The sequence below is a fragment of the Neophocaena asiaeorientalis genome, unplaced genomic scaffold, assembly GCF_003031525.2.
Source record: "Neophocaena asiaeorientalis asiaeorientalis breed wild unplaced genomic scaffold, Neophocaena_asiaeorientalis_V1.1 scaffold78, whole genome shotgun sequence".
NCBI lineage: Eukaryota > Metazoa > Chordata > Mammalia > Artiodactyla > Phocoenidae > Neophocaena > Neophocaena asiaeorientalis.
Window position 1 is genome coordinate 15,694,564 of NW_020175018.1, and position 14,395 is coordinate 15,708,958.

The 14,395-nt window shown below is 45.9% G+C and overlaps 1 protein-coding gene across 1 annotated transcript in view; it reads right to left on the minus strand.

The window, feature by feature from the left end:
- RAPGEF1 (Rap guanine nucleotide exchange factor 1) overlaps window positions 1-14,014 on the minus strand; it is a 116,697-nt gene extending 102,683 nt beyond the window's left edge. The window contains exon 1 of the mRNA XM_024762754.1: window positions 13,425-14,014. Coding sequence (XP_024618522.1) covers window positions 13,425-13,488 — 64 coding nt within the window. The 5' untranslated portion in view covers window positions 13,489-14,014. The remainder of the gene's footprint in view (window positions 1-13,424) is intronic.
- Window positions 14,015-14,395: the final 381 nt, after the last annotated feature.

Genomic DNA, 14,395 nt, shown 5'->3' on the forward strand with positions numbered 1-14,395 from the left:
TAGCTCCAGTGCCCACCAGTGATTAGATTGTCTCTCTGAGTCCTGGTTCAAGTTCCTGAGCCAGAACCAATTGGCCTGGCTCATCTTTCTAAGGCAGGCCACATGACACAGGTCAATGGCCAGCTGCCTGTGGAAGAGCCATTAGTACAGAAGGTCCTCTGGGCAAAACTGAAAAAGAGCAAAGCCATCTGGAGCTATTCGTTGTGGGAGCACAAGCTCTCCACAGATCACAAGAGCACTGCTGTGTTATAGCACAGTGCCATCGTGAATGTCAGAGAAAGCCTAGAAGGGGTCAGATCAGAGTAGACGTTGAGCTCCCAACACTGACCTTAGCAAGAATTGTTGTGGGGATTAAGTGGTGCACTTCAATGTCTGGCCCACCAGAGGAGCTTCATCATACTCTCAGGTAACTTAACTATCCTAGCCATAAACAGATTTGTTGACATGGATAATTGGTAAAAAAAACTTAATATTAAAAATGAATGGATTAAACTCTGCAGGCAAGCAGGCATTTTTTAGAATTTCTCACTGTTCCCCCTTGCGCTGCTGAGGATTTTACAATTACCTAAAGACAGAATGATTTAAATGAGCCAGGTGGTTCTGGCTCAGGGTCTCAGGTGTGGCCAGGGCGGCATCATCTGAGGCTTGACCAGGGCTGGAGGAGCCATTTCCAAGCTCATTCCCCGTGCTGTCAGCAGCAGGCCTCAGGTCCTCACCTTGTGAGCCTCTCCTCACAACAGGGCAGCTGGTCTCCCCAGAGCAGCAGATCCAAGAGAGAAGCAGGAAGGCAGAACCCACCCACAGTCAGAAGTGACAACTCATCCATCGCTTCTGCCACATTCTTCTACTGGTCATGTGACCAACCCTGATACAAAAGGGGAGGGGCTGCACCTGGGCTTGTGACTATGGGGGGGTGCCTCTGGGGCCATCTTGGAGGCTGCTAACCACAGGTTATTCATGCAGACCAAGGCCTGTTTTTAAAGGGCCCAGAGCTAAGATGGTTTTTTACATTTTAAAGGGCTGTAAAAGAGAAAATGAAGAATATGTGACAGAGACCATACATGGCCTGCAAAGCCCAAATTATTTACTATATGGCTCTTTATAGAAAAAGTTTGATGACCCTCCCCCAATGCAGACTGTTTATTATAGATGACTTAAGGGGTTTTCAAGGGTTATTTTGACTATAGGCAATGTTTCCCTTATGCCCTGACTTTAGAAGCTAACTCCTAGGTAAGCAACTCTACTGAAGTAGGCACTCTGCAAACTGCAGCTCTGAATGTCACTATAATGTCAACCACTAAGGAATGAACAGCTCATCGTAACCTGAGCAGAAAGAAAACAATCAGCCGTACCTTGCCCACAAGTAGAAGGCTGATAAATATAAACCCAGTGAACGAATGATTAAAGAAGAAATACTCTAAGGACACATCTTGAAAGTAGAGTAACCATGAAGTATGAAAACTCTTTAGTCAGTGATTTATAACGTAAGACCAAAGGTGAATTTTACATAGTAGTTACAATCATAGCTAACTCCCTGCCAGATACTCCCCCATTTGTGCATCCTCGCGCCCTATGAGGTAGGGGTTATTAGCTGCCTCCATTTTTACAGATGAGCAAGTGAAAGCTGACAGAAACTATGTAATTTCCCCAAGGTTACATGATAAATAAGCAGCGGGACGATTTACTCTTACAGCAAAGTATGTAAGTATAAAGACCAACTTCATCCTGAACCTTCATGCCTCAGCTGCAGCCGGCTGCGAGCACAGCCGACACACGGAGCCCTCCTCACTGCCCCAGGCTTCTCCTCCAGGGAAGCTCTCCCTCCCGCCCAGCTTGCTGGAATCCCAACCCAAGGACTTCAGAGAAGAGCAAAGCTCCTGGGCTCCCTATAAGCGAGGTTATAGAGACCTGAAGTGCTAGATTTAACCTACTTACTCATTTATTGCTCCCTTTATCCAAAGAGAGCTTTAAAAAATGTTTTCACCATGGTCTTTGCTTTCCAACCAAGTATCTTTTCTGAGACTGTGGAATCAGCACCCAGCCCAGCCATCTCTCCAGCTGCTTCCCTAATGAGCTAAGTGGAGGGCAGCTGCTCGAGCCCTGGGGCCAACAAAGTTTTGACACTGGAATGATGACGGGGCAGAGAATGCTGCCGCTCCCGCAGCAAACAGAAGGGCTGTCAGATACGCACGGGACTCGGGACACACTGGTGGCCACTGCAGAGAGAAGGGAGCTCTTGGCCAAGGGCTTTCTATGTGAACATAAGCAGACCCCACTCTCCCTGAGTGGTCCTGAAGATGGCTTGGCTCGTCCACTCAGGTTCATGAACGTCAGGAGAAACGACTGCCCGAGGCTACACAACCAGTGGAAGGGCCAAAGTTCCCTGATGCTAAGGCTAATTTTCCCACCTTTTGGACTCTGCTCTTGGAAAGCTTGAAGTCCAGCTGCTTGAGGAGACAGATGTTGATCACAACAGGTTCTGGAAGGAGGAGGACCTGAGCAGAGGCAGGGTGTCTGTGTCAGGGACAGAAAGAGAGAGGCAGCGATAACGGCAGACATAGAAAGTCAGAAGGCCTGGAGGCAAAGGGGGTTTGAATCGGGTCTTGTAGACAGTGGTGACTATCTGCACAGGCTGCTGCAAGGAACAGGACAGTCACCTGACCAAGGACACGCACAAAGACTGTCAGAGGGCACTGAGGGTCCAGCTGACGGTGGAGACATGAATTTGCGTCAATAAAGGCCCTAATTACATACACAACTGTGACCTCACTGGGATTCTAATAAATACAGCTGTCCAATCCCCACAGTAAACATGCAAATCACAAGATAATCGCCTCCCTCAGTCCATTCTAATTATGAGATAAGTCATCTTCAAAGATATTATTCCCTTGCCTAACAAGAAAAGAGAGGAAGCAACACTCTGGTCTGCTTGTAAACCCACACTCTCAGGAACGTAGAACAGAGTGCAAGGGATTCTGACACCAGAGAGACCAAGGTTTGGGTCCCAACTCTGCCACTGACTAGCTGTGTGACATTGAGCAAGATACCAGACCCTCACTGACCCCGTTTCCCCGTCTGTGAAATGAAGATAAAACACTACCTACCACACAAAACTTCTGTGAGGCTCAAACGCAATACACTCGGCTCACAGACAGCTGTGGCTGCCCGTCTGCAGAAACGGCCACAGTATAACCACCCCGACCCTTGACTTCAGGGACCTTCCATCAAGAGATGCGGTCTCTCTCCCGTCTTGAATCTGGTTGGGACATGCTTTTACTAACGAAATGAAGTGGAGGCAACACTGTGCCAGTTCCGACCCTGGGCCTCGGGAGGCCGTGTGCGCCTCGCTCTCTAGGAAGCCGACAGCTGCCAGGTGAGTGATCCCGGCTGCCTGCCAGAGGCAGAGATGAGCCTTCCTGGCAGCTGACGGCAGACACAGGAGGGACCCCAGCTGAGACCAGGACCCCAGCCTGAACTGGCACTTGCAAAGCGTGAACTAAATTAACCGTTGTTAGGTCACTAAATACTGGGGTGATGTGTTAGCACTGACTGACTGCTACAGCAGTACTCACAGTACGAAGCTATTAGAGCTTCCCTTCGCCAGTAATGCCCCCAGTCCTCAATTCTTCCTTCGCTACTGGATCATTCACATCTGCATTCAATCATGCCATTACTTCTCCCCTTAAAAAAAGCTCTCCCTTGACCCCACTTCCCTCAATAACTACCACCCTGTCTTTGCTCTGTCTCGCAGCAAAACTCCTCAAAGAACCACGCATGCTCACTGCGTCTAATTCCCCTCTGCCCTTTCGCTTTCACATCCTTTCACCTCCAACTCTGCACTGAAACGTCTCGTCAAGGTCCCCAGTGAACACCATGTTACTACATCCCATGGTCAAGTCTCAGTCCTTACGTGATTTGGCTCAAATCAGCATCATCTGTCACCACTGGTCCCTCTGCTCTAACACTTTCTGCACCTGGCTCCTGGGGCGCCAGTCTCCGAGTTTCCTCCTACCTCACCAGAGGGCCTTTCTCGTCACCTCAACCTCCCGATGCTGGAGTGCCCTGGGGTCAGTCCTTGGCCTCTTCTCTTCTCTAACTCACTTCCTTGGTAATCTCATCCAGTCTCAAAAGTCAAAAACTCAGAAAGGCCTAGGTTTTCTCTGAAATCCAGATTCGGACACTCACCTGCCTAACGCCACCTCCTTTTAGATCTCTAATAGGCATCTCAAACTCAACCTGTGCCAAACACAACTCCCGATCTCCCCCCTCGCCCCCATCTGCTCCTCTGGCACTCTTCTGTTTTTAACAGACAAAATGCTCAGGCCAAAACACCTCTTTTTCTCTCACACCCGATACTTTACCCCTTAGCAAATCCCACTGGCTCTCCCTTCAAATTCCTTACCATCACCTACAAGGCCCTACGGGATTCGCTTCTCCCTGGCCTCGCGTGTTACCGGTCTCTCCCGAGTCCCTCTGCTCCAGCCATGCTGACCTCACGTCCTCCTGTCGGCTCAGGTGCCCTGCACCAGCTCCCCATTCTCCTGGAGTGCGCTTGTCCGGAAGGCTCAGCACTTCCGCCCCGATTCCTCACAGCTGAGCACTCTCCCTTTCCTGCCTCTGTAAAACTAACAATCCCTCTCCTAGTCCTGGACTTCCTATCCCCTCCCCTGCCCTCTTTCTATGATGCCTGTCATCTAACAGACTATATATTTTACTGTTTATATTAAACTATACACTTCAGAGGGCAATGATGTCTCAATTTTTCATTAGGTACCCCCTGTGCCTAGAACAGTGCCTGACATAGGACCCATTCAATGAATGTTGTTGAACGAATGAAAATCCATCAATCAGTGAATGAATGAAAGTATAGAAGCTTGGGATGTTTTTAGGATAGTACCCCCTTCAGTGGTAAAGGAAGGCTAGTTAAGGCTCTATATGCAAAGCACCGGGTTCTTCAAACCTTCCATGATCTCCTTTCTTATCACTGTAGTGACGAGAAGTATTTTTACAGATAAAGACCTGAATGGTGTGTGACAGACTACAAACCAGAAGGCTCAGTTTCAGTAACCCCAATTTTTAAAATGAGTCACCTGGAGGGCGGTATTTAAGTCCTTTTTCTGGCTTGAAAATGTGAATATTTTTGGTAACTGACGAGTGACCTGCTTCTGAGTTCCCAAGTGAGGATGGCAGAGAGCACCAAACCAAAAAGACCCCATAGGTCAGGGGTTGGCAAACTCGTGCCTGCAGCCTAAATCCCGCCAGCCTCCTGGTTGTTGGTGCAGATTCCTTGTTTATAGCCTGCAAGTGCAGAATGGCTTTCCCATTTGTAAATGGTTTCATTTTAGCTGGTAATATAAGTCCCTACATAATAGGAATCAAGAGATTGTGCCTCCTGGCCCTGCCAAAGCCTACAATATTCACTATCTGGCTCTTTAAGAAGTGTACCCACCCCTGACACAGATGTGCCATCCTGGGGCCAATTCCTCAGCTGCAGACCACAAAATCCCCAGAAATAATCATCTGGGTATTTCAGCATGAAGTGACTTCCAAAACCAAGTGCCCTATACGCAACTGCCAAAAGGTAATTAGATATAAAGTGGCCAGTGGCCGCTGCTATTATCTTCCACAGCCGTGACGCCCTCTATACAGCTGGAAAAGAAACAGCCAAATACGGAAATGTATCTTACGCATGTTCCCAGGGTAACGCATATCCTAAAACCAATGGCTAGGGATAGATATTGTTCTAAATTTGGAAATATCTGATGACAAAGCGAAGTTTCCTTCCCTTTTCTTACCACACCCAAAACAACACCCTACCTTTCTCATGAGAAAAATTCCTTCACACTTATGGTTTCCATTTCCTACATTTGATCTTTCACTTAACAAAAAAAATGATTAATGGAAGCCCATGATGTATACAGACCTTTTAGTACCACGCCTGGCATATAGGAAGCTATCAGCATTCTTTTACTATTATACCCAACATATTATTATTGTAATATTATTACATCTGTTATTGTATCACATTGCATACTTTATGTATGGTAGACACAATATATAATGTACTGTAACACAACATATCGAACATGTTATATTCTATAACATGTAAATATATAATATAAATATAAAATATATAATCATTATATATGCAATATGCTGTACTGTCTTATATCATTGTTACACACATTATTATATATCATTGTTATATTACTATCCTAACACAGGGGATACTAAACCACAAACCAGCTGTGAGACTTCAGACAAGTCGCTTCACTTCTTTCTAAGCCTCAATTCTCCATTGGTAAAATTAGGTAATCATTTTAGATTTTTACCACTCTCTTCCAGCTCAAGACCAACGCCCAAAGCATGCTAAATAACCTTTCCTTTGAAAACTTCTTCTCCTACCCTGAAGCCTATGCATGGGCACACCCAATCACGGCTTGGAACCCCACACGGACAGGCATGGACATCATCTTCGTTCACTACATCAACATCCTGACGCTCTGCACTTGTTGACTCACGCCGCCCTCGCAGCAAGGTTTGAAGCAAGCTGTGTAACAGCAGTAAATCTATTTTAATAACGACTGGGTTGGTGCCCCATGATGTACAAGCATCTGGGGAAAATGGTAACGAATCATCCCTCAACAGACACAGTAACGAGGAAGAGGTGGGTCATGAGTCATGCCGCTGAGCAGTAAGCATTACACTAAAAATATTAATAACACTTCTGGGCTCACTCTGTCCCTTTCATGTGAGGAAATTAAAGTATTTAATAATCATTGCTCCCTGGGAGACAGAAGACAAAAACTTGTGATGGTAAATGAGTACCCTTAAATAAAGTCTTCTCATGCCTTTTTTTACGTGAAACTCAGCACTTGAAAGAGACTGAGCCAAGTCCAATGCGAAAGACCATGGGAAAACAGAATTTTGAAACAAAAATAGATTCTCAGCCCTCATAATGGTTTTTGAACTTCCCATTTCCCTTCTCTGAGCCCCATGCCTTTAGGTAACTCATCACGATGGCACCAGTAAATACAGTTGAAGTTTCACAAGAAAAACAAGTTCAAAATGATAATGCTCAACACCGATGTGCTTGTGGCTAACGGATACATTTATGCAACACTCAAGAAAATGTTAACAGATACACCCCTTCTGGAGAACAACATGGCAACAGTCCATGGCAGGTTCCTGGACTGGGAACTTTACCTTGGGAACCTATCCTAAGGAAATCATCCAGCAAGTCACAAATATATATGAATACAGCTACTTATTGTTACCCTACCTGTAACAGCAAAAAGGGGAAATAATTTCAATATCCAGCAGCAGGTGAATGATTTAATAAGTTATGGGACAGCGACACGATAGAATGTCACAGTCATTACAGTAGCTCTGAAGACCACATATGAAAAATAGGCATGCATGTGCAGCAGCTCTGGAAAGGATGAACAGTAACAGCTAATTCTCCCGCTCCCTCACTAGGTTTTAGGCCCTTTAGATCTAGTCACTCAATATGCATTTTCTTCTTCGCATTTTGTCGATTTGTTCCCAATTTCTTCTTTAATAACATAACATCTTTTCGACTAAAATAAAATGAAATTTCTCTGTACTTAGCCTAAAAATAGCAACACTAATAAACACTTACTGGACATACACTACGTGCCAGGTACTGTTCTAAGCACTTTACATGTACAAACCCTTGACCCTCACACCTAGCCAGCTAGAAGTGGGGAAGCAAGGAGTCAACCGGGGCATCTGGGCTCCAGTGTACAGGCTCTTAACCACTATGTAATAATGAAAAAACTCTTCAGCATTATTCAGGATGGGAAAATGGACTGTCCTGCTTAGTTCAATATTCTAGTTAACTAGGAATAGCTCAGCTATGTCTGGTCCTGCAGTAACTATTTTCAAAGAAATTCAACACCATAAAAACGCCCCTGTGACCACGCTGTTCAGCAGAACTGAGGCTTTCTGCAGGTACTGAACACCAGGGGAGTTTGCAGATATGAACAGCAGTGATGAGAGCTGATGGTCACTGATTCACAGCCCACAAGGCACCTCTGAGATCATCGGGCATGTGATCCCTTCAACTGAGGGAAGGAAATGGGTAGAGTTAGCCAAACTCACACTGCTAGCTGGGATTGGGACAGATCTGGGCCCATGATCCACGCCCGCGGACGTGGTAAAAGCCCGGTTCTTTCTTTCTATTATGCAACATGTGATAACAAGAAAGACTATGATTCATTAAGTGCTTGTGTACGCTAAGGGCTGTAAACCCTTCACGTGAATTATTTAATTTCGCACCACAGTCGTTCGAGGTAGGCATTATTATTAATCTCACGTGGAGACTAGGAAACAAGCTTGGAAACGTGAAGTCGTGTGGCTCGCCTCACTCAGCTAGAAGGCCCTGATTCAGGTAACTGGAGTGCAGCCCCAGCCCTTGCACATTCTGGAGCACTGCAGCCCCACAGCGATGGAATCAGACCACACAATGCATGGGGGTAGGGAGGCCGGCTCCAGCTCTGGCCAGAAAAGCCGTCAATATTAATGATCCAGCGGCCCCAGATGCTTCTTGACTACCTAGCTAGGTACAAGCTTGTAGAGGCAAGTCTAAGCGCCCTTGCTGACTGGAATCCAAACAATTATAAATCCGCCCCCACAGCACAGGAACCAGAGAGCAAGTGGAATTTATGCAAGTCCTTGAGTCCCCACCCCCACCCAGCCAGGCAATCTCCTTCCCAGCCTTGCTAAGCCCACAGTCAGCCCAGGCCTGGGAAAGACACTTCAGCCTCAGCTCTTCCACCGAGGGTGTTAATTTCATTTGCTCACACCCAGCTGTGTACAAACATGCAAATCATTAACGTTTCCATTTACCAGGCCGGTATGGCCCTGAGCTGCTGGCATTTCTGAAGGAGATAACAATTCTATTTGCAACTACGGCTGCAATTTTTATTCCCAAGGAAACTTCTGCCCGTGTTATATTCCCCAAAGCCAAAATGATCACTGTAAGCAACCCTTCAAGTTATTCATGAAAAAAAAAAGACCAGAAGAAACAAAGAATCCTTCTTTTTTTTTTTAAACATCTTTATTGGAGTATAATTGCTTTACAACGGTGTGTTAGTTTCTGCTTTATAACAAAGTGAATCAGTTATACATATACATATGTTCCCGTATCTCTTCCCTCTTGCATCTCCCTCCCTCCCACCCTCCCTATCCCACCTCTCTAGGTGGTCACAAAGCACCGAGCTGATCTCCCTGTGCTATGCGGCTGCTTCCTACTAGCTATCTATTTTACACCTCGTAGTGTATATCTGTCCATGCCACTCTCTCACTTAGTCCCAGCTTACCCTTCCCCCTCCCCATATCCTCAAGTCCATTCTCTAGTAGGTCTGTGTCTTTATTCCCGTCTTACCCCTAGGTTCTTCATGACATTTTTTTTTCTTAGATTCCATATATATGTGTTAGCATACGGTATTTGTCTTGAATTCTTTTGAGAGCACTGGACGGGATAGTAGGTATATTTCAGAGCAGTTCAATTTAGCTCTAAATTGAAGGTTTCCCCAGGTGCCTGGGCCAGTGAATCAATAACGAAATGCCGACTGTGACTTAAGTGCCTTTTGTGAAGCAACCTTTTGCAGTGTGAACAATCATTGATAAATTTACTTAGTCTTTGTAAATTCAGAATTGCTGTGGGACAGAGGAGGGTGTACCTGTTTTCATCCCCCGACGCCTCTACTTTGGGCAGAGAAAGGCAAAGAAGGAACGTTTCCACCACACACCCGCCAGCACTGGTAGATACCATTTACTGAGCACCTACCATGCACCAGGAACCACGCTGCACCTTTCGTACCTCATGTATACCCGTGGTAGCACTGGAGGCCAGGCAGCACTCAGTTTGGTTACCGAGTGCACTCACGGAGGGCACCAAGTGCCATACGCCGTGCTAGTATGGAGGACAGAACAATGATCCCAAGAGACAGCCCTCAGGTTTCTGGTCAGGTACTGTAGTAAACAGACCCCCACCCCCACCGGCCCTCCACCGGCCCTCCACCAGCCCATCCCTGTGGTGAGGGCTGGAATGTAGTCATTTGAAGGCCACTGGAGGTAAGGACGGTGGGGAAACGATCTGGGATTACAAAATTCACTTGTTCAAGGTCAGACAGAAAGTCAGGGGCAGCAGAGCTCTGGCTGGATGGACCACTCGGGATCACAGGAAGCCACTGCCTTATCCTACCTCCCATCCTATTTTTTTGGACAGGGCCTGCTAGAACTCACTATGGAAATGCAAATGACTTAAATTTATCAACCACTGCAAGCATTCATTATTGTAAAAACCAATAAAGGCAGTACCGTTTCTTTCTTATGTTTTGGGTTCTGAGAGCTATAAGAAAAACTAGAACTATAAGAGAGAGTATAATGTTGGTCCCTTCAAAGGATGCACGTCCCACACTGTTTAAAATCATTAGAGACATTTCTCTATTAGGTGTAAAATGCTCTTTAGGGTGACAGCAAGCAGAAGTGAGATTCATGTTTCTCAAACTAGTATTCTGTCACCTCAGTTTTTTAACTTTCCAGGTCTACAACATGGAAACAGAAACACAAATGATCCAAAAGGCAGATAATGATTTCCTTTAAATGTCCCTTCAGAATTTATTCTGCATTTGACCTTCCTAATCACGACTGTCTGGCTCTGGTTAAAGTCTGCCATCGCAGGTCAACACACAGACCGGACAGAAGTCAGGGGCAGGCTGGGCAGTTCCAGCTGCCTGCAGCAAAGGCACACAAGGACATGCCCCAGTTTCACTTGCCCCTAAAGCAGACAAGGATACCATGCTGCTTGCTCTAGAGCCTGGTGCCACCAGTCATCCACTGAGCTTGGACTTCGAAAAAGGCACTCACATCAGGGTCAGGGTGGTGGCTGGGATCCACTAAATCAGTGGTCCCCAACCTTTTTGGCACCAGGGACCCGTTTCGCGGAAGACAATTTTTCCACAGACCTGGGCGGGGGGTAGGGGGTGAGGGGGGATGGTTGAGGCAGTAACGTGAGCGATGCGGAGCAGATGAAGCTTCAATTGCCTACCGCTCACCTCCTGCTGTGCGGCCCAGTTCCTAACAGGCTGAGGACCGACACTGGTCCGTGGCCCAGGGGCTGGGGACCCCTGCACTAAATCATTCCTAACCATTGTTCCAAAATCCCAGTTCCAAAATATAAACAACCTTTAAAGACAAAGACAAACAGACAAACTGTGAAGAATAAATAAACTCCACACCATTGTTATTGTGGATCCTTGGACTGGAGAACAAACTGTGGGTCCAGGGTCTACCCTGCTCAAACCAACAAATCCCTCCACTGACAGAGACATGGCCCTGGTAAATGGGATCTGTGAAGACTGAGAAATCAGGGGCAATTAACTGCTCTTCTTTTTATCCCCAATTCACTGTGGATCCTGAAATCCCTACTATCAACTCCTCTCATTTAAATTTCTGAACACAACTAAACAACATAACAAAACACAAAAGCTTTAATTTTTGTCTGTAAGCCCAGCTGCTTCCTATGGAAGTATTAAGAAGTTTTAACTCACACATTTTCTAAGGAAGACCAGAGACAACTTAAAAGTAAGTAAAATATTAAATTCCTGTTATAAAAGTGATTTGAGTTATTGGATCAATGCCAATTTTCTTCTTGGTGGCTGGAGATACCAGGCCACATGGCACTGAAAGAGTGTTACATCCTGACCCACCAGTAAATACCCATGTCTGCTAAGATTCATTCTTCTGAAGGACAAGGTACTATGATGTAAGCAGCAACTGCTTTTTTTTTTTTTTTTATGTTTTTCTCCCCCAAATGAGTAAAGTACATTAAAGAAAATATAACAAACCTCATATATGCATAACCTGGATTCTAACAGTTGTTAAAATGATCCTGTTTTTCTTATCTGTATGTATGTGTTCATTCAGTCACCTGAACCATTTTAGAGTAAAATTATAGCCAGCGTAACCCTTTAGCCCTGAATACTTCAGCATGACAACCCCAAAAAGGACATTCTCCTACATGACTCGTTACCATAATCACACGTAATAACACAGACAACAGTTCCCAAATATCATCTACCACGCAGTTCATACTGAAATTTCCTGAACTGTCTCCCAAATGTCTTTTATTACTGTTTTGTTCACACAGGATTTGATCTAGGACCAGTAAGGAATACCTTTTTCAAAGTAACTTGTTGGACAAAGAATGAATGACTGATGGAAAGTCAGAGGGGCTGGAACCGAACAGTAAATTAGCATCCGACCTACTTTTCCCTATTAAGAAGAAAAAAAATTATATATAATCTGACCACAAAAGACAACTATTATTAACATTCCCATGCATTTTCTTCCAGTTTATTTTTTCTGTTCATAAACACACACCCATACATACGCTTGCGCTCAAACTGTCTTGCTACAGGTCAGGTGCTATCTCCACCCTTTTTGGCAAGTGGAGATAAAAGAGCCAATGCCTGATGAAGTCCTGTGGGCACCATCTTTGGTATTCTGGTGCCTGCCGGGTCTGCAAACTGCTGGTCTGCTAGGTTAATAACAGTGAAAAGGGCAGCCGAGTGCACCGGAAGACCCAAAGGCCCTGGGGCTGCATACTGCATACTGCCGTGTGGCCCCTCTGGCTTTCTCCTCCTCAAAGCTGACGCTAACACAAGCCTGAGTGACAACGAGTAGGTTTTAACAGGTGTTGCTGTCCCGTGTCATGGACACCTAGGATGGATAAATATGAGACTTTTTTTTTTTTTAATAGAAGTTACTTTGAACTCTTTGGAAGAAAGGCGCTATATATTTAAAAGCTATTAATAACATTCTCTAAACCAAACTGTCACAAAAGATTCAAACTCCTGGATATCAAAATTTTTACTTGGGATATCTTTTTTTTTTTTTTTTTTTTTTTTGCGGTACGCAGGCCTCTCACTGTGTGGCCTCTCCCGTTGCGGAGCACAGGCTCCGGACGCGCAGGCTCAGCGGCCATGGCTCACGGGCCCAGGTGCTCCGCGGCATGTGGGATCTTCCCGGACCAGGGCACGAACCCGCGTCCCCTGCATCGGCAGGCAGACTCTCAACCACTGCGCCACCAGGGAAGCCCCTTGGGATATTTTTTAAAGCTGAAAAATTTCAACCAACGGATGTGTGCTGTACTAAATAAAAATCTCAAACTGAACTAAGTTCTCAGCCAAGCCAGGCCACCACATTGAGATGCAAATCGCTTTATTCCTTAGGAGAACTGCCTGTTAATTTTCTTTAAAATATGCTGAACTGCAAGCATTTTCTGATGAAAGGTATTTCCCCAAGCAGTTTCAGGTCTGGTTTTAAACCAAAGTTTCCCAACAGAAGGCTGCCTCCTTCCTTCTTCCTGGAGATGAAGCACAGGGCCTTCTTACCTTGTTTCCAGGGGCACAGATGGCTTCGTTTCAGGGGCTTCTGTTTTTCAATAGCATTGCCCATTCTAAAGCCAGAGGATCACAGGGCCCTTCCAAGCCCAGGTGTCTTTGTTGAACAGCGAATACGGACCAAGTCACTAGCTGGAAGGGGATTCATCTCTCAGACATCCCGATCACCCAGCGGTGAGCCCTGGTAAATCCTCGCAAGAAAAACCTGAACTCTACTCTGGAAGGTCCTTGCCTCTGCCTTTCAAACTCCCTTCACTCCCAGGAAGGAAATCAGAATAAAAGGCTTGTTATCGCCCTGGCAGTGGGTCTCAGTACCGTCTATACTAGGAAGCTCTTCCTCCGCCCTCCTTTGACAGTCTGTTACTCATTGGCACAGCAGCCTCAGATTAATTTCCAAACACTTTGGACACTGCTTTTCTTTGGGGGAGGAGTGGGAAATGAGATGATCAAAAAGCTGAAAGTTAAAAATAGACCAATTTGGGGCGGGTGCCACAAGAAACTTTTTTTTTTTTTTTTGCGGTACGCGGGCCTCTCACTGTTGTGGCCTCTCCCGCTGCGGAGCACAGGCTCCGGACACACAGGCTCAGTCGCCATGGCTCACGGGCCCAGCCGCTCGGCGGCATGTGGGATCTTCCTGGACCAGGGCACAAACCCGTGTCTCCTGCATCGGCAGGCAGACTCTCAACCACTGCGCCACCAGGGAAGCCCAAGAAACATTTTCACAGAGACCCTAACATCACACCTTCTATTTAAGGATTCTGGCCCTCAGACCAGTGTGCATCAGGTGACAAGTTCCATCAGAGAGAAAACAAGCTGACTTCATTAATCCTGTGTTTCCAAGGGAAAAACAAACAAACATCAAAATGCAAACTGCACTTTAGTTTCCAAAGAAGAAAAGACCTCAGAGGACAAGCAGCTAGGAGTTTGTAACCTCAAGCTCCAATCTTACACTCTATTTCGGA